The sequence below is a fragment of the Mastigoproctus giganteus genome, chromosome 12 (assembly GCF_048544385.1).
Source record: "Mastigoproctus giganteus isolate SK-2022 chromosome 12, ASM4854438v1, whole genome shotgun sequence".
NCBI lineage: Eukaryota > Metazoa > Arthropoda > Arachnida > Uropygi > Thelyphonidae > Mastigoproctus > Mastigoproctus giganteus.
In genome coordinates this window covers 80,230,188-80,257,178 of record NC_143586.1, presented here as the reverse complement: position 1 = coordinate 80,257,178, position 26,991 = coordinate 80,230,188, and the positions used below count along the sequence as shown (strand labels likewise).

The following is a 26,991-nucleotide window of genomic DNA, read 5'->3' as shown; positions in this document are numbered from 1 at the left end:
GTAACAACAACAAATTCTAAATGGGAAGCACTCAGGGATGTCATTTTAGAAACTACTAGGCTTTTTAGAGTCTAGGAAAGTTTATCGCCAGCAATTTACTGCCGCGTCAGTTTATCGCATAAACAATTTACAGCCGCATCAGTTTATCGCATTTTACCGTCTAGAAGCAATGAGATGTGTTTGGTCAAATCATAAAAAGTTATTTTTTATTTAAGTTTCTGCCTTAAGCTATGATTAGCATATTTTTGGAATTCTACAAACTATGAGGGAATAGTACGAAAATAAAAAAAAATACATGTATGGAAATATGTAATTTAATAGGTAGATTATGTATTTTAATAGTTACGTGTATCACAAAAATAGTAAAAAATCTATTATTTGAACAGTATAACAATTGGTTAATTTTAAACTAAACTAATTATAACATTAGGTATGTCATAGTACACTGCAAAAATTCAAAATGAATGTTTATGCAATCTTCAGAATCAGTCATGTTGGGACAATTAATTACTAAGAAACTGTAATATTTACAACACAGTATGTAAATTATTAATAAGAAATATTATGCGCTATACCTCTTAGATAATCAACAATATCACCCCGTTCATCGTATGCACTAACATGCCTTTTAATTCATTCATCACAATCGCGATACTTCTTTTTTTTGTTGCCCGGATCACTTCCACTTAAATATTGTTCAATACACATTTCGTTAATACTTTGTTCTTTTTTAATGCAATCGATAAATTTCCAAATTTTGGGATGATGAGCAGCGACTTGTTCCTCAAATCCTCTATGCCACCCTTCAACAGAATTATTCATTCTTGGTAATCCTTCAAGAACAAGCTGGCGTACATTCCACATTTCATGGGAATACTTTGGTGGTCGACGAAGATGTTGCCTGGTTGGGCATCCAATCCATGTATCCTCAAAATAATCAACAACTTCTTGCGATTCTGGAGGAAAAACACCATTTTCACACAAATGTTCAAAAACGACCGTCACAATTGGAGTGGGCACAAATGCAATAGCTGCCAAAATTTGCATATTTAAAGCAAAATTAGCATCAGTTTCATAACGTTATTTCAATCCATTATTCTGAATGGAATGAAAAATACATTGGGAAAAGTGGAAAAAACAACCCCGTTGCGAAAGCGTCAGGAAAAACTCTTCTGCAAGCATTCATCATCGCCGTCTCAAAATCTATAGTTATTGATTGCGGGGACATAGCCGGTTCCAATACTTTCAGCTGCTGTAGTAGAGATACATACGTTTCTTCAGACTTGTTAGGCAATAATGCATAAACTAATGGAAGCAATATTTTGTCCTTGAATCCATGTATCATATACACCTGATAAAAAAGTAAGGGAACAGTTTTGAAAGTCCCATCGGCATACATATTCATCAATATTTACAATATTGATGAAGGGATATCAAACTTATAAAGTTTGCAGATAATAAAAAGATTGGCAGGGTGTTTAATGACAGGAATCAAGGCATACTACTGCAAGATCTAGGCAAATTAGGCAGATGGGCTGAGAAGTGACAATTTAACATTGATAAATTATTTATCAATGTTAAAATGTATTTATCATTTGGAATTCTGTCATGGAATTCTGTCAGTGATATACAGTACTTTGCCAGAAAGGACAAAATGGTGATTACCTATTGTGTAAGGCAATGGTCAAGTCACATCTTGAGTACTGCCTACAGGTCTGGATGCCTCATTTTAAGAAGGATATGGATCTCTTGGAATGGTTGCAGAGAATAGTAACCACATTAGTCACAGGCTACAAAAGGGTACTCTTACCACAAATAATTTCAGTTTGTCAACTGTGCTGTAAATTGAAGTGCTTAGAAACTAGATATCTGCAAGCTGTCCAGTTTCCAAGGCCGGAGAATGGATTGAAGAAACTAAATGCTGATGTCATCCTCACTCTTTCTTGGACAACACACTTAAAGGTGCCATCAACTTAAACTGAAAAAATATGGATGCAAGAGAGAGAGATATGCAAAAGTTTGCTTCCAGCCAGAAAATAATTGGTTGTTGGAGCAAATTACTGTCTGGTGTTGTGGAAGTGTACAGGTATATAGTTTGAGTAAATTTAAGAAAGAATTAAACAAATTATTAGAGGACATAGATTAGTTGGGTAATGCTTTTTTTTTTTTTTTTTTTTTTGCTTATGAATATTATCCCTAATCCTGTAGAGATCAGCAGGAAAAGGGAGAGAAGCATAGCCTCCACCCAACTATATCCTTGTGCAGTTCCCACTTTAATTTTTATCTTTATAGTGCTAAGATTTCCTTTGGGAAGTCAATTAGTGTTAATTAACTAACAGTGTAAATCAATTAGTGTTAATTAATTTAATTAAGTAACGTTTGCATGCCTGGGCCTTAATTAATTTAATTAACACTCACCAACTTGTTAATTTTGTCAAATTTTGAATAGCCTAATGTTAATGAACATGTAACATATATCCTATAAAATTTTCTTTTGATTGATGTATTACATACAATTCCAGTTATACACTGAAGCATGTTTGCAATATGGCAAATCTTATTTTTGTTAAAAGTTTTTTTGGCATGTTGTTAAATATTAAATATATATTTAATAACATGCTAAACCATATCATTAATGCAAAATCTTTCAGAAAAAACCACAGTTGCATTAGAAATATGATGCTAAAAATTATTGAACACTGAATAATTTCAAGAAAATTCTTGTGAATGACTACAGGATTAATTTATAGTCATAATTTGATTTCAATTAAACTAAAATACGGATGACTGATTTTACCTTCCAATTCTAATCGATACAAAAGTGATGTTGCATCGACTATATCTAACAGTGTACCAGATTTTATTCTTTTGCTGACTTCTTCATCAAATATGTCTACTGCTGCTTCATATTCTCCCTAAAAATAAATAATAATAAAAAAAAAGCAATGATAAATCATTGTTATCTAAGAGGGGGAAACAGAGATGTTATACAAAATTTAAGGCTTTAAACAGGGTGAGAAAACTAAATGCTGACTGTACCCTTACTTTTTCTCAGATAACACATACACATGATGACAATTTTAAATTGGAAAATGGTGGTTGCAGGATATATGTACAGTTTTTGCTCTCAGCAAGAGAGTAAATGATTGCTGAAAAAAATTCCATCTAGTGTTGTGGAAGTGGGTAGTGTGAAAAAACTTAAAAAAGGGTTGGACAGTCTTCCATTCACATGCCTGGGCCTTAATTTCCTGGTATTAGCCACACACCAATCATTTGTCACCAGTAGTGATGGAAGTAAAAAATTATGGGTGAGTAGCTGCATGCTGAGAACTTGACACTCTTCATGATCAACAGTGAGGATACAAGGTACAAACTTGGCCAATATGCATTACTTTCCAAAGTCTGTTTTAAAATTAGTTGACACGTCTCATAAGAAATACCAATTTTACTATCAATTTTGTAGACAGTTAAACATCAGATTAGAGCTCAAACATGTGCAACTGAATCACAGGATTTTAAAGGCAGTCAGAGTGAGAATTATCTTCAACAGAAAGCAGCTCTCTTTAAACTTTGCAAACAACCAAAAAGTCTTCAAATGGCACAGCCTCTTCTCCAAAAGATGTTTTTAACATTTCATGAGTTTTTGTTGCACCATTCCCTTATTTGAAACAAAATTTTATGCAGATAAAATTTCACCTCAGTAAAATCACTCATTTTAAAACAAACAAAATGCCTTCTATTTAATGACTCTAATTCACACTAACTGAAGAAAAATGGGCGAATCTACTATGTTTAGATCTAGATGAGTCACCAAACATGTTTTGAGTAGTTGCAAACTCACTACAACACAACAGTTTGAAGATACAAAAGTCAGTTCCAATCTTTTGGAACCACTACTTATAGCACTCAGAACTGAGAAATCAGCACTTAGAAATTTGTGCCTGTTTTAAAGTGTATCTACTGTTCCTACATAATTTGTTTCAACCATGTTGTTTCATCACTTCTGGAGACCCAGGATGGGATCATTATGTTCAGTTTGTAATTAATTCTTTTAATTAAATTATTTTCATTCAGCAAAGTAATTTTTTTATCATACTATATCTATGCAGAGTATGCCTTTTGACTGCTCCACTAAATGACACATTTTGGTTGTGTAAATTTATCTACTCCATTTTTATTCTTTTAGCTCAACATTTTTCACTTTTACTGCTTATATGATTTTTAATTAATGACAATAACGATCATTAATCACTTCTGATTGTGGGTTGTACTCTATATTCCATTTGCAACCTTTGTATTGCAAATGGAATACAAAGTACAATCTTACTTTTATTAATAACTTTTTCAAATGACTCAAAATAACTTCACACCCATCATTTAAGCATTATTAATTATGCTGGTTTTCCATCTACAAAAATTGCAGAAAAAGTGAATTATATCTTTATATATATATAAGGTTTGATCAAAAAGTTTGGCAAATGTTATAAAAAAAATTATTTCTTTCAATAATAAACATTTACATTATTAATATTCTTCAATAATAAATCCTTCTGCAAACAACACACTTGTCCTGTTATGGCTGCCAATGATAAAAACATTTTGGAAGTCCTCTTTTGTGAATCTTTTAGGTGGTCTGCATTTGACTGGATTTCTTGAATCAACTCAAATTTTTTTCTTTCATTCCTGTTTTAATTCTGGAAATAGCCAAAAGTTGAAGCAGACAAATAAGGTGGGAGCAGCACAATGAGAATATTTCTATTTGTCAAAAATTGACAGATGGTGAGTGATGTATGATAGAATGCACTACTGTGGCAAAGGAGTCAATCATTTTGTCATCTTTTTGGTGAGTTATGGCAACTGTGTCTCATACCAAAAATTTTATGCAGTCTACTAACGTAAAATTTTATGTTAGTAGGCTGCATTAAGAGAGACAGCTTGTAGAATGAAATGTGGTAACACTATTGCCTTGTTATCAAAAAATGCAATCAGTGTGACCTGATTTGACTGCTGCATCTTTTTTTGGCTTGATGACAATGGTGTTTTTCATTGGGAGCTTTGAATCTTGGTTTCTGGGTCATATTTATACATGCCAAGGCTCATCACCTGCTATAATTTTTGTTAAAAATGGAGGATCTGACAGAGGTTGTTTGAAAAACTCAAATGAAATGAGGACTCAATGCTGTCTTTAATCTCAAGTGAGAATGCATGGAACAAGCTTGGAGCTCTTTGCCGTAAACCCAAATCCACAGTCAAAATGGCCTGAACTTAACCAAACCAAATGAAAGAAGTGTCTCCTTTTCAGAAGCAGGTTCTCAAATGGTCAATCACTGACGTTTTGATCATTTCAAGCCACTGAGAAGTGACCAGTTCTTTCTTCATCTTCAAGTGAAAGGAACGAAAGAGTGCTCTTACTGCAGTGCCTGGAAACTAGGCACAAGTAAAGGGACTTTAATGAGTTGTTTGAGGGTTTAAATGGATCGAGTAAGTTGAATACAGATGAAATCCTTCCTCTTTCTCAGACTATACATGAGGGAATATAAATTAAAATTGAAGGATGGTTGCAGGGACAATGTGTAGAAATTTGCCTTCAGCCAGCAGGTAGTTTGAATAAATTCAAGGAAAAACTAGGTAAACTATGATCACCTGTCCATCCCCTCATTAGAGGGGATGAACAAGGTGATATGGGAGGTTTTTTTTTTTTTTTTTTAAGCAACTTCTCTTGAAACTGCAATGAGCAGTTTATGCATTTTTGTGGCTGACCTTCCAAGTTTACAACAAAATTCACTATGACGCATGGAAAATGAGAAAAACAGGCATTACTCAAATCAGCTTTCTACTAGACTGATGCATGACAAGTTAAAACTTGGTATTCATATGCTCAAAAGATGTAAGCCCTGCTCACAGGTCTTGAACTCACAGGTACTGCTTTTAAGTACTGAACTTTTTGATCAAATCTTGTATATAAACTACAGAGATAAAAGAAACTTTACCTTTTCAATGTGATAAAGGGCCCAGTGCCAAAAATTGTGGCAGGCAAGCATTCCACAAGGCTGTAAAATATAAACATATACATTATTTTCTTTGAAGAAATTAAATATCATATTATTGCCTATATTTTAAGTAAAGCTGGTTCAGGATTTGTGGTCACATTTCATTTTCACATAGACTAATTGATTAATTAGAGCTACAGGCAGAGGTGAAGGTGATTCTTGCATTGCTTTTATTGGAAAATGCAGTGGCCTGGAAATCAACAGTCAGGGATTTCAGGCTCTACTGTGGATCATTACAGAACAAGTAAATACAGCAGACTCTCGATTAATCAGGATCGGATTAACCGCGACACTTCAAGAATCCAAATAAAAAAAAAAAAAAAAAAAAAAACAACCAGAAATAAAAATTCATGAATAACTAGAATAGGTATAAACAGATATTTCGCAAATCGCAAATAAGCGACAAGTGGCATTATAAGTCATCATTGGAAGATTAGTGTACCTATTATCTTGCAATCCCCGCTGTATTCACACCCCCTGCTCAAAAAAAAAAAAAAAAAAAAAAGGAGAGAGAGAGACCAAATGTTTAGTTTCATTGCGTTGATTGTTGTGTTCCGTTGCAGCGCAAAAGGACAAATTTTGTTTCGTTATTTATGACAGGGATGTCGGAATTCTCTTATAATAATTTTTTTTTTTTTTTGTTTAGAAATCATGAAAATGATGGGTAAATGCAAAAGAGTTGCATTTTCAGTTAAACAAAAACTTGAAATTATTCAAAAGTTTGAAAACAGTGCATCTGTTAAATTTCTAAGAAATCATTATAATAAGGATGTATCAAAATGGCCAAACATTAACAAGTATCGTGCGAAATTCAGATTTGTCAATAATAATATAGTAGCAATATGTTATTAGTCACTCCTGAGTTACGTAAAACTCAACGAAGTAAGAAGTCCTGGAACGTATCTCTACGTATGTCGGGGAATTTTGTATTTTTGGATTAACCGGGATTTGTTTTTTACCATCTATCCCGGAAAATCGAGAATCTACTGTAAAATGGGCTGTGTAAGGGTAACCAAGAGTAACAACATGTGCATGTACACTAATGCTAGGAGCATTGTAAATAAATTTGAAGTACTGATTAAGTCATCAAATGCAGACATTGTAGAGATGGCACAGACATTGTGTCACTCAGACAATGCTGAATTTGAACATGGGGATTACAAAATATACAGGAAGGACAGACAGGACAGAAGGGATGGAGGGGTTATGCTCTTAGTTAAGAAGCATATTAAATCTAAAGTGCATCCAGTCGATAGGGGTGACCAGTGCAATGTTGAGTCAGCTTGGTGTGACATAAGCACTGGGAAAACAAAATTGGCATTAAGAGTGTATTATGTGCCTAATGACTATGATCAGTATATCAAACAGTTATGCAGAAAAATAGAGTAAGCCAGTAAATCAAAATGTCTTAGAATGGGGGATTTTAACTTTCTAGATGTTGACTGGAATTTGAAGGCTGGCCACTCACACACTAGCAAGACTTTTGTAGATTTCTTGGATGACTGTTTTCTACAGCAGCATGTTAGAGAGGCAACAAGAGGATGCAATACATTTGGTTACCAGCAGTGATTCTTCATGTATTAAGAATCAGCAGGTAAAAGACCCATTGAGTGGCAGCAATCACAGTATACTAATGTGGAATTTAATTAGAGACATAACTACTGTCAAGAGTAAAGGAAAAGGCTTTTGATTTCATAAGGGTGGCTACAGTAGTCTGAGTTTTTAAATCCTATGCAGTGGGACCAACTGATGATGTTACCAACAGCCAATTCTAAATGTGGAGCTTCAGGGAAGTAATCATAGAAGCTAACAGGCTTTTCATACCAATGAAAAAATATTGTTCAAGGCTTAGACCTAAATGGATGTCAGATGAACTATTAAGACAAATGGCAGAGAAGAAAAGTGCATGGTGTGTATATAAATTATCAGGTGACACAGAAGCATATGGTACATTTACATTAGTCTGTAATCAAATCACAAAGGAAAGGAGGTTAGGCAAGTTAAGGCAGATTATCAGAAGCCCCTGGCAAAGAATGCAAAGAAGAGCAGCAAATTCCAGTCAACTAAGACATTTTGATTTACTGGCTTAAGCAATTTTTCTGCATAACTGTTTGTTATACTTATCATAGTCATTAGGCTCATAATACACTCTTTCTCTCAATTTTGTTTTCCTTATATCACACCAAGCTGACTCAACATTGAACTGGTCACCCATGTTGAATTCATATTGGGCAACCTAATGTCAATGAGTTAACTGTTGATTACTCTGCTCAGGTTGCTGACAAACTGAATAGGTATTTTGCAACTACTTGTTGTTGTTGTTGTGTTTTTAGGAGCATTAGCAACTAAGGCCATATTGCTCCGGGAATATGCGGTGGTCATTCCATAACCTTTCCGCATCCTCCGTATTTGGTGGTGACGGGCTCGAACCCCGGTCTAATCAAGGAGCATGTGCTACGCACTGCTGCTCCTTCCCACCTGGCTACGGAGGCGCCTGTTTTGCAACTACATTCACACATGAATTCTTTAGGGGAGGGTATGACAGAAGTTTATCAAACTCTAACAGGTAGCTAACTGACTGATAAAACAAAGGAGAGTGAAAGAGAAATTGTTGAAGCTGAACATAAAAAAAGTCACTGGGATAGATGGGATCTATCTAATCATATTAATGGATGCAGAAAGGGAGGTAAGCAAACCATTAGCCATAATTATGAGAGCACTCTTGGATTCAGGGGAGGTCCCTATGGACTGGGAGATGAGTGAATTCCAAATTCATAAAGGGGGATCAAAAGGTGACATGAGTAATTACAGACCTATTAGCATAACATCTGTTCCAGGGAAAATAAGAGTCACTAGTTAAAGAAGAAATGCAGTACAGTTTGGACAGGAATGCAATTATACTACAGTTACAGCATGGTTATTTATTGTTATTTTTTTGGTTTTTAGGAGCATTAGCAACTAAGGCCATATTGCTCCGGGAATATGCGGTGGTCATTCCCTGACCTTTCCGCATCCACCGTATTTGGTGGTGACGGGCTCGAACCCCGGTCTAATCAAGAAGCGTGTGCTACGCACTGTGCTCCTTCCCACTTGGCTACGGAGGCGCCTTTACAGCATGGATTTGTTAAGGGGCAGTCTTGTCTAACCAATCTGATAGGCTACTACAATGCAGTGACCAAGGAACTGGATGCAAAAAATAATTTTGATATCATATCCTTGAATTTCAGGAAGGCTTTAATTATTGGTTAATTAATTATTAATCATTAGGATATAAGTTGTTGATACTGTTGCACACAAAAGATTGCTGTATAAACTGGAACTGTTTGTTATTTGGTTTTTAGGAGCATTAGCAACTAAGGCCATATTGCTCTGGGGATATGCGGTTGTCATTACCTGACCTTTCCGCACCCTCCGTATTTGGTGGTCACGGTTCGAAGGCGCCTCGCTACGGAGGCACCTATAAACTGGAGCAATGTAATATTAAGGTGAAGTTACTGCTATGGATAAAGGGATGGTTGAGCAGGAGAAGACAGAAAGTGGTTATCAATGGACACTACTTTTTGGACTAATGTTATTAGTGGAGTCCCTCAGGGTTCAGTATTAGGCCCACTGTTGTTTTCAATATTTATTAATGATAATGATGAAGGTACCATCATCATCATCAGCCATTTTCAATCCACTGCAGGATGAAGGTCTCTCCAGCAACTTTCCAGTTCCTTCTATTTTGTGCAATGGCCATCCATTTACTACCCACGAACTTGTGAATTTCATCTGTCCATCTCCATTGTTGACTTCCAGGTTTTCTTTTAGCTCCTCTCGGTTACCATTCAGTTATTTTCTTAGTCCATCCGTCATCATGTCTTCGAGCTATGTGTCCAGCCGCTCCATTTCAGTTCTTTAGTTTTGATAAGAATGCCCTTTATTTGTGTTTGCTGCCTAATCCATGTGTTTCTTTTCTTATCTAACAGGCTGATTCCGTTTGCTGACAAGGCTTGTTGTTGGAAGTTTTATGGTTCAACGGCAGCTAAAGGCCATTATGTGCCAAACAATGGTAGGAGATAATTTTAATAATGGTAGGCATTATTAAAAGTGCGATATGTGCATTATGTGAGATTTAAGCATTATATTCTGTCATAGCATTTTATCCTTTTTAGGAAAATGAAAACTAAACTGCATCAATATCAGATCTGTTGTCTAATATTTGTTGCAAGACAAGGCTAGCGGGAGCCAGACATGTTCAACGTTGCTAGGTGAACTTTTTTATTTAAATATTTAAATTTAGTAGTACAGTTTTTAGTGATTTGCTGATTAAATTGGTGCATTTATTTTTCACTGAGCCTTGTAATTGCATAGAAAACCACAGTCAATTTCTGCTGGCATTGTATCAGAAGCATTCGAATTTACCACCAACGTTTTCGTATCGATACAGCAAATACTGGTAGTTTCTATGCAACTTGTAGCAGAGTAATCAGTATCAGCAGAGGATTATAAATCATAAATTAAAGCACTACTTACGTGATTTAATAATTTAACTTTTCATGTAGATCGTAATTGAGAACAGTAATATTCGTAGAGCTTTTAGAATTGGTGATTTGGCATAGATAGCTAGTGGAGAGTTCAAACTATGTGGGTGGCAATAGATATTTAAATTTATTTCTATTATAACTACTTAGATTTTACAAATGTAACATTATAAATTAATACATATAACTTGATAGGAGATATGAAATTCATATAACATAACTCGGAGATAATACTCGATACTGAAATATACATATATATATATATATAGTGTTATAACTGCGTTGGGATATAAGTTTAGGGCTATATTTTTGTATTGAAATTGAAACTTTATTTGAAATTGAATAGAAATCATGACACACCAGAGCAGCAATGCAAAATGCTCAAGCCAATAGGAGTACTGTGGCTCAGGGGAGAACTGGGGTGGGGGGGGTGTTTGTCCTCTGAATCACAGCCTTTTGAAATGTACTGCTTGTTTGATGTTTATGGACAATCAGGAATGGGACATGATATTGCCAAGGGGGAATGTTTTTCTGTGTGCGTGACCTAAGGAGTGTGAGGAAATCAGGCACCAACTCAGCATTGTTATAGGCCTATATAAGAGCTTAAAGGATAGGGTAGATGCCCCTCAAAGGATTTAAATTGAGGGGGGCCCACCAAGCTCTCAGTTGACCACATCAACGCCTGAGCTTGCACTTGTCTATCATGCAACACAGTGGCAACCCCAAAGAAGAATGCACTGGTCCCACAGGAACTAGTTGCTGTCAGTGACTCCATTGTCAGGAAAATGGGGAATATATTGTGAAAAAAGGATACATGGAACAGGACCAGGGTATGTCTGCCAGGGGCAAAGGTTGATGACATAGAGCAGATATCTTTTAAGGGCACAAAAGGTGATATTGTTGGCACTAATGATATTAACAGTAGGAGACCAGTGAAATTACTTAACAAGTACAGGTCAATGTTGAAAAAAAGCCTTGAGTTAGAGTTAAATTTGAAAGTGTCTGCAATTCTGTCCAGACATGATAGGAGGGAGTATATGATGAGAGCCTTGTTGTTCAATTCGGCCCTGAAGAGACACTGCAAGGCTAAAGGGGTAGAATTTTTCTCAGCCTGGTCTCTGCTTGTTAACAGGAAAGACTGCTTCTACAGGGATGGGGCACATTTAAATTGAAAGGGTGCAATAATATTTGCAGATGCCATCGAGGCAGCGTTAGTTGGGTCGGAAAACTACTAGCTTGGAGGGAGGGGAAGTATATGGACTAATAGATTAACAGTAGCTGCTGGCAGAGATGAAAGTGATCCTTGCACTGCTTCTACTGGAATGAGCAGCAGCCTGGAAAACAAGATGCAGGGGATTTCAGACTGCTGGGAGTCATTGTGGAACAAGTAAATACACAGGCTGTGTTAGGGTAGCTAAGAATAGGAACAGGTGCATGTATACTTGCTTATAGACCAATGCTAGGAGTTTTTTAAATAAATTTGATGAATTTGAGGTGTTGATCAAAACATCAAAGGCAGATATTGTTGGGACATCAGAGACATGGTGTCACACAGATACAAGGAATGCAGAAATGGAATTTGGGGAGTACAATGTGTACAGGAAGGAGAGACAGGATAGGAAGGGAGGAGTGGTTATACTATTAGTTAAGAAACACAAAATCCAAGGAAATACAGCTGGTCTGTAACTAAGTCAAAAAGGAGGTTAGGCAGGCAAAGGCAGATTACGAGAAATCTTTGGCAAAGGATGTAAAGAAAAACAGCAAAGACTTCTTTACTTATGTAAACTCTAGAAGGAAGGGGATGAATCAGATTAGACCACTTGATATTGATGGTTCAATTGTTGATGATCCTGCTCAGGTAACTAACAAACTAAATGAGTATTTTGCATCTACATTCACACATGGAGTTATTCAGGAAAGGGAATATCAGAGGTGAATTAAACTCTGGCAGTTGTTGTTGTTATTTGGTTTTTATGAGCATTAGCAACTAAGGCCATATTGCTCTGGGGATATGCAGTGGTCTTCCCTGACCTTTCCGCATCCTCCGTATTTGGTGGTCAGGGGCCCGAACCCCGGTCTAATCAAGAAGCGGGTGCTATGCACTGCTGCTCCTGCCCACCTAGCTATGGAGGTGGCAACTCTGGCAGTGATCTAGATGATTTTTTAATAACTGAGAGCAATGTGGTGGAGAGATTGTTGAAGATAAACATAACAAAGGCATCAGGAGTGGATGGGATCTATCCAGTTATATTAAAGGAGGCAGCAAAGGAAGTAAGCAAACCCTTAGCCATAATTATGAGAGCTTCCTTGGACTCATCAGTCCATGGGTACCTCCCCATGGACAGATGTGAAAATGTGACCCCAATTCACAAAGGAGGATCAAAGGGTGACACAATAAATTACAGACCTGTTAGTTTAACTTCTGTTCCACAGAAATTAATGGAGGCACTGGTTAAAGAAGCACTGCAGGATCATCCAGACAAGACTTCAGCTATAGCTCGGACAGAGCACGGGTTTGTTAAGGGAAAGTGTTGCCTGACTAATTTGATTGGATACTATGATGTGGTCACAAAGGAACTGTATGCAAAGAATAATTTTGATATCATATATTTGTATCTTAGAAAAGCTTTTGATAATGTTGCACATGGAAGACTGCTGCACAAATTTGAGCAGTGTGGCACTGGAGGAAAATTGCTGCTATGGATAAAGGGATGGTTGAGTGGGAGAAGACAGAGAATGGTAATCAATGGTCACTGTTCTTCGTATACTAATGTTATTAGTGGAGTCCCCCAGGGTTCAGTGCTGGGTCCATTGTTGTTTTCTATATTTATTAATGATATTGATGATGGTATATCAGGCTTAATGTCTAAGTTTGCAGATGATATGAAGGTCGGCAGGGTTGTTAATAACACTAATGACAGTAAGCTGCTGCAACAGGATCTAGAAAAGTTGAGCAGATGGGCTGAGAGGTGGCGACTGAAGTTTAACATTGACAAATGTAAAGTACTGCATATGGAAAGCAGTAACCCCAGAGTAATGTATCAACTATGTGGTACTACACTGACAGTGGTAAAGAATGAAAAGAACCTGGGGGTAATTGTGCAGATGGTCCACACGAGTAGCTCATGGTGTCTTGTCAATGATATACAGGAATTTTTTTAGCAGGGATAAGGTGATTATCCCCTTGTATAAGGCAATGGTCAGGCCACACCTTGAATACTATGTTCAGGTCTGCAGGCCTCATTTTAAGAAGGATGTAGAGCTCCTGGAACGAGTACAGAGAAGGGCAACAAGATTAGTGAATGGAACAAAGGGTTGCTCTTACGAAGAAAGGCTTAAGTTTTGCAAGGCTTAAGTTTTTCTGGAGACCAGGCACCCACGAGGTTTGTTTGTTTGTTATTTGTTTTTTTTAGGAGCATTAGCAACTAAGGCCATATTGCTCCGGGATATGCGGTGGTCATTCCCTGACCTTTCCGCATCCTCCGTATTTGGTGTTGACGGGCTCGAACCCCGGTCTAATCAAGAAGCGTGTGCTACGCACTGCTGCTCCTTCCCACCTGGCTATGGAGGCGCCCACCCATGAGGTGATCTGACTGAGGTGTATACGGCCTTGAATGGTTTGAGCATGCTCAATGCTGATGGGATTTTTCCTCATGCTCAGAATAATCACCTGAGAGGGCATAAATTCAAATTGAGGAAAGATAGTTGTAGGATAGATGTGCGGAAGTTTGCCTTTAGCCTGCGGGTGGTTGATTGCTGGAACAAACTTCCATCTGCCATTGTAGAAGTTGATAGCTTAAATAGATTCAAGGCAAAACTAGACAAGCAATTTGGAGCAAGTGGATTGGTGAATTGAGTTTTTTTTTTTGGCTGATGCTGTATAAGCTTGCTTTCTTGCATCATATGCCTTTACTAATGCTAATTAGTAAAGCTTCTCAGCTTTATTAAGCTTTACTTCTCAGCTTTACTAATTTTCAACTTCTCTTCCATGCTTTTGGAAGTTTCATTTCAATGTCATGGTGAGGAGTACATGTTTATTATTTTACGTTTCAGACAAATTGAGATATTGCTCCTCAGTATGTGACTATATTTCCTGAATGCTATCCATCTGAAATTTATTCTTCTCTTGACTTCCAGCCATTTCTCATTATTACAACTAATGACATGTCCATTTATGAATGTACTGATGAAGATATATCAGGCTTAATGTCTAAGTTTGCAGATGATACAAAAAATTGACAGGGTGTTTAATGACAATAATCACTGTGAGCTACTGCAACAAGATCTAGGAAAATTGGGTCAATGGGCTGAGAAATGGCAGTTAAAGTTTGACACTGACAAATGCAAGGTACTGCATATAAAATAAAAAAAAAATAGGTAGCAGTAATCCCAGAGTAACTTATCAACGGTAAGGTACTACACTCAGAGTAGTGGAAAATGAAAAAGACCTGAGGGTAATTGTGCAGTGAGATATGAAATTCTCTGAGCAGTGCAGATATGTTTCCATGAGAGCTCATGGGGTTTTGTCAATGATATACAGAAACTTTGCTAGCTAGGATAAGGAAGTGATTATCTCTTTGTACAAGGCCATGGTTAGGTTGCATTTTGAGTATTGTATACATGTCTGGAGGTCTTACTTTTGGGAGGATGTAGATCTGCTGGAACAGGTGCAGAGAAGGATAGCAAGATTGGGGAAGCGAACAAAAGGGTGTTCATATCTAGAAATGCTTCAGTTCTGCAAATTGCTGCATCTGGAAACTAGGCATCTCTGAGGTGATTGTTTTGTTTGTTTGTTTTTTCTTTTTTAGGAGCATTAGCAACTAAGGCCATATTGCTCCGGGATATGCGGTGGTCATTACCTGACCGTTCTGCATCCTCTGTATTTGGTGGTGACGGGCTTGAACCCCGGTCTAATCAAGAAGCGTGTGCTATGCTGCTCCTTCCCACCTAGCTACGGAGGCGCCTCTCTGAGGTGAAGTGAATGAGTAAACTGAATGTGAATGGTATTCTTCCTCTTGCTGAGACTACACATGAGGGGGCATAAATTTCAGTTGAGGAAGGAGGTTTGCAGGATAGATGTACAGAAGTTTGCTTTCAACCAACAGGTGGCTGATTGTTGGAACAGGCTTCCATCTGTTGTTGTGGATATGGATGGTTTGAATAAATTCAAGGAAGAAGTAGACAAATTCTTGGAGGGTATGGATGGGTGAGGTGTGTAGTTTTTTTTTGGCTGATGCTATATTTGCCCCTATTACTACTACTATTTTTAGTCTATGCATTATGATAAATTAGATAACGTGCACTGCAATTATCTACACTATTCCATCAAAAGTCATGGTATATCACTCTGGTTGAAAGAAATCGTCGTTATGACATATGAAAATATTTTAGTCTATAAAGGTGATCAGCACTTAGTACAGAATTAATTTTGAATGTGAAAGCCAAACGATGAGCACATGAAAAGAACAAACAGAGATTTAAAAGGGAATGACAGCTGGATGTCACACAGAGAAAAGATCTGTGCATGCTACTATGCTGGAACTAAACAGTCAAAAGTCAACAACTGGCAATGTGCAGAAAAATTATAAGTACTGAAATGACAATGAATCCAAGAAACATCAGGAAAGCAAAAATATTTAATGACAGGAGACAATATGCCTTGAGATGGCTGGTTACCTCATCTTGCCATCAGACCCTGGAGAATCTGAGTCTGGTGCAACAAGTGGCCAAGGGCAAACCTGTAACCATTATACAGCATGTAGAGGGCTTATGCCATGAATTTTCATGGAAGCGCTGCAGCCCATAGGTCTTTAATAACAAAAATAATGATCATTGTTAACTGTCAGGTTACTAGGCATGCCTAATCTAGACTGTTGATCAATCAAAATCAAAAAAATTGTGCAACCTGACTTGTCATTCCAGTGAAATGACAAATCATGTTATGTAATCTTTCAATCCAATGGACATATCTGGGTATGGAGGATGTCTGGAGAATGATTATTACTTAAGTGTGTTATCTCGATTTTGAAGTTCAGAAGAGGTCTCATAGTTTGGGATGTATTTTGTAGGGGGAAGGAATAGGTTCACTGGTCAAAGGTGCATGCAACTGTGAATGATACATCCTACAGGGTGTCTGAAAAGTCTGGAACCGAACCAATGGTAAAATATGTTTAAAAAGAAGAAAAGTTTCATCCGTACAAGCCTCAAATCCTGCATAATCTGACTGATGATGATCCTGATCACCGACTCAAAATGTGCGCCAAATTGAAGCAGACAAGAGTTTCTTGGAAGGTGTGATGTTATCTAACAAGGCAAACTTTAATGTAAATGGAGAAGTGAATAAGCAGAATTTCAGATACTGGTCAACCAAAAACCCTCACTGGTTCTCTGGTAGCAAAGAACAGACAGATTTGGGGCAGACAGATGTAATGTAAATCCCAATGGCTCCAGACTTTTTGGACACCCTTTAGTTTGGTACGTTTTAGATATTCTGTGTGCACTACATTGTGGAAATTTTATGGAGGCAATCCTCACTTTTCAACAAGACAACAATCCATGTTACAAAGCATTGATTGTAACTGCATGGTTTGAAAAAAATAACAGCAATGCAATATTACAAAGGCTAGCACAGAGTCATGGACTCAATTCAGTTGAACATTTTTGGGATGAATTGGAATGTAAAATTGGAATACAGTTCTTTATTAGCAAAGCTCAACAATGCTTTAAAAGAGGAGGAGAGCATAATACCACCAGCTTTTTGCCAGAAATCAGTACGGTGTCTGCTAAGCACTGTAGGAATCATCAAGGACAAAGGTGGCACATGCCTTTTGGTAGGATAGTATAATATACCATTTATTAGTTACCAATAACATTATTATGAAACTATATAATGCACTGCAAGTTAAATTTAAGCTGCCCACAGCCAAGTGGTCAGGCATGAGGATGCATAAGTAGAAGTGCTTTGAGAGACAGGGGTTCAAGCCTGTGACTGTTAAATACAGTGCTGTTTCTCGTATTCTCTCTGTCTTGTGAACTCTTCTGACTGTGTGGTCATCCCAGAGTATAAACAGAAAATTTATTTACTTTATTTAAATACTGTTTTGCATGGTATATAAAAACTTTATTTATTGAAATAAAGGTTAACTGGTCTAGGAATTACATGAATTTGAAAAGCAAATGCAACAAAAATTAAAGTAACAGAATTTAGAGTGAAACTGACCATTGTTGCAGTCTTTAAGACCTTTCTGTGTGGTATATGTGTAGTAAAAATCCCCCTTTAACTCATCACATCAGTATTAAACAGTGCATTTTATTATTGGTTGTTATTAACAATATGTGAAAATAACACAGCAATTTCTGTGGCATATAAAGGCTATATTTCTTTTGACTTAACAAAATAACTTGTTTTCATGAAATTACAAAGAGTATCTTTGTAGAATATTCATATTTGATTTTATGCATAGTGAATGTTCATTCATCTGTCTACATGTAACAACTCAACTCCCAGTGGACAAATTTAATAAAATTTTATATTTGCATCTTTTGGAAAAATTTTTCAGGTCATCCTAATTTTGTTAAATTTGAACCAAATTTTGATATTTTTATATATAAAATGTTTTATCTTTTGTTCTTTTAGTCCCTGATAAAGGTTTTATTACGAACTCTAATTCTACAGACCCCCCCCCCCCCACACACACAGAAACATATATTATTTTCGGATATTTCTCCAGATGAAAAAGTTCAAAGACACCAAATTTTCAGAGTAGGTTTGTTGGTTTCTAGGTTTGCAGCTTACAACTGAATCAGGTTCCACTCCTGTCAGCAAAAAACAAAAAGGTACAGTTACAATAGGCTTAGCAACACCAATGCTAGACAGTGAAGGATTGGAAAAATGTTGCCTATTCTGATGAATCCCAGTTTTTGTCATTTCATTCTGTTGGGAGCACCAGAATATGGCAAAAACAGAACGAGCCAGTGGGCACATCCTTCCAGATGTGTGTGCAATGCTGGCTGGTGGTAATGGCAGTGGTGGTGGTGCGAGGAGCATTTTCATCATGCACATTAGATTGTGTGATACCAGTGAGAACATTTAATTTGGATGCCACAGATTTATCTGGAAATTATTTACAGCTAAGCCACCCTTTCATGGCTACAGTGACTGTACCCATTTGCAAATGTATTCTTCCAACAGAATAATACACCATGTCACAAGGCCAGAGCTGTACCAAACTGGTTCCCAGAACACGAAAGCGAATTCAGCCTCCCAAGTTACCAGACCTCAATCCAACTGAGCACCTGTGGGATACGATGGTATGAAATCTTCAGAATAATTTGCTATAATTGTAGAAAGTAATTGAGTCAACATGGCCCACCATCCCTGTGGCACCCTTTAGAAACTTTGTTCAATCCATGCTAGTCTGTGGTCTATAGAGGAAGGGGAGAAATTCTTGCTTAGGTTGGAGTACCTATACCATAAAAAAACAAAGACAAAATGTATATTTACACACACACACACACACACACACACACTTATATACATTGGTTGTCAAAGAAAGTGCATCATCCCTTAAAATTGTAACTGTCGTCCGAGTATAAGGTCACATAAGTATATGGCAATATTTCTTACAGATTGCATCAGATAAGATTAACGTGAGTAGGTGAAGTAATATTGCATCAGCTGTTACTTTCAGCTATATGAGCACGCTCCGCAAGAGTTGCAGTCATTCCTTGCTTGTGTCAGGATGGCAAGTTACGTGCAGTTGACGCCACGAAGAAAGAGTGCTATTGTTGCTTTACATGAGGAAGGATATTCTTCCCGTCATATTGCTTATAGATTGTTTGATTTCTTTCCAAAGTCAAGAATACTGGATGTCAAGGAACCGGATGCAAACGAGTTTCTACGACAAAACAGGACTGCGTTTTGAAGCAATTATGCCTTAAAAACCATAAAGCTTCTTCGTCTGAGCTGAAAAGATAATGGGAAGAATAAAGAGGAGTGGTAGCAAGTGCAGTAACAGTCAGAAGACGTCTCTTCAAAAATGGACTTATAGCCTGTCGTCCTAAGAAGAAGAAGCCCCTCCTCACACAAAAAATGAAAAAGGTCTGATTAATTTGTAAGGAGCATATCAAATGGACCCCCCGAGCAGTGGAAGTCAGTTATTTTCTCAGATGAGAAGAAACTGAACCTGCATGGCTCTGATGGGAGACAAACGATTCGCCGTAGAAGTGGTGAAGAATACCATCCAGACTGTATGGTGTCTAGAGTGAAATTCCCTACCAGCCAAATGATATGGGGGTGCATTTTGTATCATGGAGTAGTTCACCTGCAGTTTATAAAAGGTTCCGTAAATGCCAATGGATACCTAGCTATATATTGGAAGGCAAATTGCTGCCAACCATTAGAGACCATTTCAACCTGCCAACTAACTGCATCTTTCAAGATGACTCTGCTCCTTGTCATCGGGCAAAAAGTGTAAGTAGGCACTTCTGTAGTTACTTTAGCTTCATTTCTGCATTAGAGGTTTGACAGTAATGTGTTTACATTTGTTACAGGTGAAAAATGGTTGGAAGAACATTCCATTACAACTCTTAGCTGGCCAGGAAAGAGCCCAGACCCGAAACCTATAGAGAACTGTTGGTATCGTATGGAATCTGCAGTTGCCATAAAGAAACCAAGGACCCTTCATGAACTTCAGTAAGCCATAATTCATGTTTGGAACCATGAACTATCAGTTAATCATCTTCAGAAATTGATCTTGTCAATGCCTTGACGGTGTGCTGCTGTCATCAGGGCCAGAGGCAGTTCAACTAAATATTAGTTTGCACCTGGTGAACTTTTCATTTTGTTTTTCATTTAAAATGATAAACTGAAGCAAATTGAGGGCTTCTGATAACATTTCAGCCATAATTGTCGTGTTTACCAAAACTGTTGTATAAATTTTGGAATATTTTGAGAGCACCTATCAAATATTACTTAGCTTTGCCTTAACTATTAATAAATATCTTTTGTTTATATTTCTATTTGTAATGCATTAGCATTAGCAAGGGCACGTGATGCAAGAAAGCAGGCTTATACAGCATCAGCCAAAAATAAAAAATAAACAACCCCCCCCCCCCTTCTCATTTCACCCATTCACTCGCTCCAAATGTTTGTCCAGTTCTGCCTTGAATCTGTTTAAGCTATCAACTTCTACAATGACAGATGGAAGTTTGTTTCAGCAATCAACCACCCGCTGGCTAAAGGCAAACTTCCGAACATCTGTCCTACAACAGTCTTTCCTCAATTTGAATTTACGCCTTCTCAGGATTATTCTGAGCAAGAGGAAGAATCCCATCAGTATTGAGCATGCTCAAACCATTCAAGGCTTTATACACCTCAATCAGATCACCCAACAGGTGCCTAGTCTCCAGACACTGTAATTTGCAAAACTTAAGCCTTTCTTCGTAAGAGAAACCCTTTGTTCTCCTCACCAATCTCATTTCTTTTCTCTGTACTCGTTCCAACAGCTCTACATCCTTCTTAAAATGAGGCCTCCAGACCTGTATACAGTACTCGAGGTGTGGCCTGACCATTGTCTTATACAAGGGGATAATCACCTCCTTATCTCTGCTAGAAAAATTCCTGTTTTCTGTATATCATTGACAAGACACCATGAGCTACTCTTGCAGACCATCTGCACTGCTCAGAAAACTTCATATCTGCCTGCACAATTATCCCCCAGGTCCTTTTCACTCTCTACCACTCTCAGTGTAGCACCACACAGTTGATACGTTACTCTGGGATTACTGCTTCCCATATGCAGTACTTTACATTTGTCAATGTTAAACTTCAGTTGCCACCTCTCAGCCCATCTGCTCAACTTTTCTAGATCCTGTTGCAGCAGCGTACTGTCATTAGTGTCATTAACAACCCTGCCAGCCTTTGTATCGTCTGCAAACTTGGACATTAAGCCTGATATTCCATCGTCAATATCATTGATGAATACAGAAGACAACAATCATTAATATAACATACCATTGTGAAAAAGGGTTAGAAATGTGAAATTCCTAGGCGATGCACTTTCTTTGAACAGCAATGTATATATATAAATACAGAGAGAAGTTAACAAGTGAAATTTTTTACATTAAAAAATTTAATGTTCTTGTTTATATTGTTGGCAATATTAAATTTGTATTACAGAAAATTAATGTGTAGGGACTGATCCATCTAGCTGAAGCTGATGTCATTGCCCCTCTCTCTCTCTCTCTCTCTCTGGAGGTGAAGGAGAGCTTCAGTGTCTGCTGTACTATAATTACTTGCTTATGGTCATCTGTTACTGCTATCTATTTAGAAGGCATTTGTGAAATGAAGAAGTGCCCTGCAATGATTATATTGCAATACACTACTGGATGGGGGTCCTTTAATTCTGTTGTACTGTAATTATTTGCTTATGGTGATCTGTTATTGGTATATTTAGGAGGCAACTGTGAAATTAAGAAGTGCCCAGGGATGATTATATTGCAATATGCTGCTGGATGGAGCTTCTTTGATTCCTAGTTGAAATCCTGACTGATCCCCTCTAGGCTTAATAAGCCCTTGAAGAGGGATGGTCCAGAGGATACAATCTAACCTGTAGTAACTATAAATGTTAAATTTTAAAGTTATTAACTGTTAATCCAGTCTATGTATAAATATAGTGCAAGCGCATCAGAAATACATAGCTATACCTGAATAAATCAGAATATTAGTAAAACGGCATCATTTTAAGTTATATCTCATATTGTGAATACCTTCACACGAGTTGCCATGATATTGAACTACTTCAAATAATTAATGCTTCACCTAAGGAGAAAACTAATGTTACTTATTCTCAGATGGATATCACCACCCAGACGGCACCGTTTCAGGGCTATTTTGTATATGTGTGGGATAATAACTCGACTATCCACTCGTCCCTATTAGACTTAGAAAAGCAAAAAAGTAGAGGGAAAGTAATAGTAGGAATGGAAGAGGAAAAGAAATGGTGCAGAAGAATGAAAGGGACAGTAACTCCTTCAACTCACACCACTCAAAAACTCAAACTCCTCGAATAGGCAACACTTCCCCATTGGAGAAGGCTGTTGTTACTTATTCTTGGAAACTCCGGACATCATCAGTCTCCCCCTGGTGCCGTTTCAGGGCTATTTGGCCCTTCTTCGGTGGGTGGGTAGGTACCCGAGTAATGCAATGATGGCAAAACAGTTATGAAGTATGACTCCACAATATGAGAGATGCCCGATGGTGTATCATGTATTTAGACTCAAGCGTTTAGGGCATAAGCCTCAAGCCATGGAGGAGTCTAGACTATGTATAAATATAGTGCAAGCGCATCAGAAATACATAGCTATATCTGAATAAATCAGAATATTAGTAAAAAAACTTAAAACAATGCCATTTTACTAATATTCTGATTTATTCAGATATAGCTATGTATTTCTGATGCGTTTGCACTATATTTATACATAGTCTAGACTCCTCCATAGCTTGAGGCTTATGCCCTAAATGCTTGAGTCTAAATACATGATACACCATCAGGCATCTCTCATATTGTGGAGTTATACTTAATAAACTTCATAACTGTTTTGCCATCATTGCATCACTCGGGTACCTACCCACCCTCCCACCGAAGAAGGGCCAAATAGCTCTGAAACGGCACCAGGGGGAGCCTGATGATGTCCGGAGTTTCCAAGAATAGGTAACAACAGCCTTCTCCACTGGGGAAGCGCTGCCTATTCGAGGAGTTTCAGTTTCTGAGTGGTGTGAGTTACCGTCCCTTTCATTCTTCTACACCGTTTCTTTTCCTCTTCCACTCCTACTATTACTTTCCCTCTACCTTTTTGCTTTTCTAAGTCTAATAGGGACAACTGGATAGTCGAGTTATTATCCCACACAAATACAAAATAGCCCTGAAATGGTGCCGTCTGGGTGGTGGTATCCATCTGAGAATAAGTAACATTAGTCTTCTCCTTAGGTGAAGCGTTACTTATTCAAAGTAGTGCAATATCATGGCAACTCGTTGTGAAGGTATTCACAATATGAGATATAACTTAAAACGATGCCGTTTTACTAATATTCTGATTTATTCAGATATAACTATGTATTTCTGATGCGCTTACACTATATTTATACATAGTCTAGACTCCTCCATAGTTTGAGGCTTATGCCCTAAACACTTGAGACTGTTAATCCAGTTTAATAAACTGTTTTTAAAATTAATGCAATGAAGTATTTCCTTCTACAAGCAAGGGATCAATCCAGTATCTCCATCCTGTAACAGATAACTGAGTACTTAATTTACAACACTGGATAATGTAATGTGTAAACATTAAACTATCCAGAATAGCAGTGTAATGTGCCCATTCCTCATTTTTATCCCCTTTTATTCAGAGGCAACATGGCAATTTTGAATAATTCAGACTTTAAAATGTATACACTGGACTGCAGTTTTTATACAAATTTTACTATATTAAACTATCTATCTAATTATGAATTCGATAGCTGATAGTGAACCTGTTACTCATAATGCACTTTTATATATAGTAAAAGCAATCTAATCACTTAAGTATAAATTTGCTGTTATATTCACTTCACAATTTTTCAGTACAGAAATAGTCTTACCTTCCAGTCACAAAGAGTAGAGCTTAAGAAAGAAATTCCTTGATCAGCCCGTCCTTCCATCTCAAACACATGGGCTAAGGCATGAGTAGCCCAAGCATCTTGTGGATTCATCTCTAATCCCTATGGTAAAATTTGAACAGATAAAAAAAGTACTTTGACTTGAAAGTTCTAACAGTGTTTCAATTTATGTTTTTTTAAGATGCAATTTAATTTGGGAATTATTCTTCAATCTTTGTTCTCAACTTTAAGCTAAAACAAAATGTTATTATCCAAAATAACTGAAGCTTTTTGACCAGATTATTCTCAATTTAGAAAGATCACTACCACTAACATTAATCTCCATAGTAATCGTCAAGAAAATAATGCTCTTAAAGAATAGAATTTTCTTAATTTAACAATTCATAAAACCACAGCTTTTCAAGGTAATAAAATACAAGGCCATCATGTTGCTAGCAGATACTGAAATCAGTATCTGCTGTTAAACTAATTAGCAATATGGTGGCCTTTTATTTCTACTTTACTATTATTCAATCTATTTTTGTTTCAAAACAACATGACAGATCTCTTACAATACTTTCCAGAAATTCTTCAACTATGCCTTTGTTTTTAAAAATCAGAACATCACTTGCAACACGATGTTCATTTACTTTCAACTTTTATTTTATTCATTTTTTTCTTTTTTCTTGATATTAGTTTAATTTCCACATTTTATTTTAATTTCTTAATTTTTTTTATTAAATTTATCATACGACATTCATTTTTAGGTACATTAGCATAAGCACCTATTGTCTTCATCATGTCCATTCCTCTGTCTGTCTGACTGTTTATTGGACAGATTGGACTCCTATTGGACAGATTTGTCAATCCATCCCAAATTTTATTAAAATCAAACAAACAGAAATCCAGCAATTATTATTTATTTTTTTCCATACAAATTGTATGGAAAAAAGAAATTCATAAATTAAATGTAGTTTTAATACAGTATTGTTAGTTTTAGACAGTCCATGCATGCTTTGTGTGTATTGTTATGTAGGACTCATGAACATGGTGTTGCTTGTGAAGACACCCACACACACTGGTATATATACCAGTCCTTGCTCAGAGGATAGCATTACCTATTTATTATTAGTATTTAGTGTTTTATTAAAATATGACCCTATAGGCATTTACCACTAATCCTAAAGAACCATTACAAATTTAATTCTTAATACCAGCAAATAGTGAACCCTTAGATCTAAATAAATAAAACAGATCAATTAATTATAAAAAAAAGAACTTTATGATCACCACTAAATAGACCAGAGGGCACTCCCCAACTACCTATAAAATCAGCAGATGAGTGCCTTAAGGCCTTTTCGTACTGACCACAGTCCACAACGATCACAGGTAAATGCCTATTGTATTTAGTACTGATGCATACCCGCAGGGCTTTGGGGCCCAATCCCAGTTTATTGTTAATACCAGGCTTTAACTTAAATTTCTTAATACTTAAAATACTTAAAAATAAAAACTAAACATGATAATGTATTAGTAAAACTGTTATTCGGACAACAGAAATGGGTATGCCTGAGACATTCATTTAATATTGGCTATCTATCCGCTCAAAGCCCCTGAGGAAGTAGTGGAAAGATAGCCATGTGAATGAATGTAATTAACCTTAGTATAACATTCTTTTAAAAATTCTTTTAACTTTATTTCCTTTTAAATTTAAACATATAATAATAGGCTAACTGACAATTGCTAGGCAGACAGTTGGGTCATAATGCCTGAAGCACATCCTATACAAATAAAAAGCACCCACAAAAATTTAAATAAAATTATGTCCCAATACTATTAGTGTGTGTATAATGTATAATTGATTGCAATTGCATTAATGCAACATTACAAATGAAAGTTTAAATAGTTTATCCAATGCAGAGTAAAAACTTAAAAATAGTGGTCATATATATATATATATACATATATATATATATATATGGGAAACTATTATAGTTGTATTATAGTGAATGGCCAAGTTTAGAGAATGTAAAAACTACAGTTTTATTAAGTGTTCTGTTAAAGTTATAATATTAGTAATTAATTGATAAGAAGATATCTATATTTACATTTTACTTCAGTTAATTACAGAAAGAAAAAAATTAAATTAATTTCAAAAATAAATAGAATGTGTCTAAAATGCAATGCATATGTTACCTAATGTAATTTAAGTATGTTTCTGGATGTTTAGACAGTAATCAGTACGAAAAGGTTCAAATGATATCACATTTTCAGCATATATTTCTTTGGTCCCTGGAGATCTTTTAAGATCATTCATAGCTTCCCTTACTCACCAACCACAGAAGTATATTCATATAGACAGTGCAAAAAGGGCAACTGCCTGGGGCTCCCATCAACAGGGGGGGCCCCAAAGTCCCCAAATCAATATTCTGTACTCATTTTTGTAGTAAAAAAATCAGAAATTAAATTCAGTCCCATATCTGGGGGCCCTAAATTGCAGGTGTGACGCAGGCGTATGGCAACACATGAAATATAAACACCTTGGTGCAGGGCAGAGCGCATTGCCGTGTACAGACCAGCCCTATGCAACGACCCTATCCCGCAATGTATTTTCTATGGGACCTTAGAGTCTCATTCTGCCCCCTATTCTGCTGACGAGGGCCAAAGGACTTCCAGTGCCCTCCAGCGGTGAAATCAGCGTGGTAGTAAATGATATCTACTACTTATCAACAGTAACCAGAGCAAATGTATAACTGAATTTTATTGTTTTTATTTCAAAATAGAA

The 26,991-nt window shown here is 36.7% G+C and overlaps 1 protein-coding gene across 1 annotated transcript in view; it reads right to left on the bottom strand.

Annotated features, from left to right (window-relative positions):
• The window catches only part of LOC150077224 (tetratricopeptide repeat protein 38-like), a 190,618-nt gene that overhangs the window by 50,262 nt on the left and 113,365 nt on the right, over nucleotides 1-26,991 (bottom strand). The window contains exons 8-10 of the mRNA XM_090386333.1: nucleotides 24,210-24,329; nucleotides 5,991-6,050; nucleotides 2,798-2,915 (exon numbers count right to left, since the gene is read on the bottom strand). Coding sequence (XP_090242459.1) covers nucleotides 2,798-2,915; nucleotides 5,991-6,050; nucleotides 24,210-24,329 — 298 coding nt within the window. The remainder of the gene's footprint in view (nucleotides 1-2,797; nucleotides 2,916-5,990; nucleotides 6,051-24,209; nucleotides 24,330-26,991) is intronic.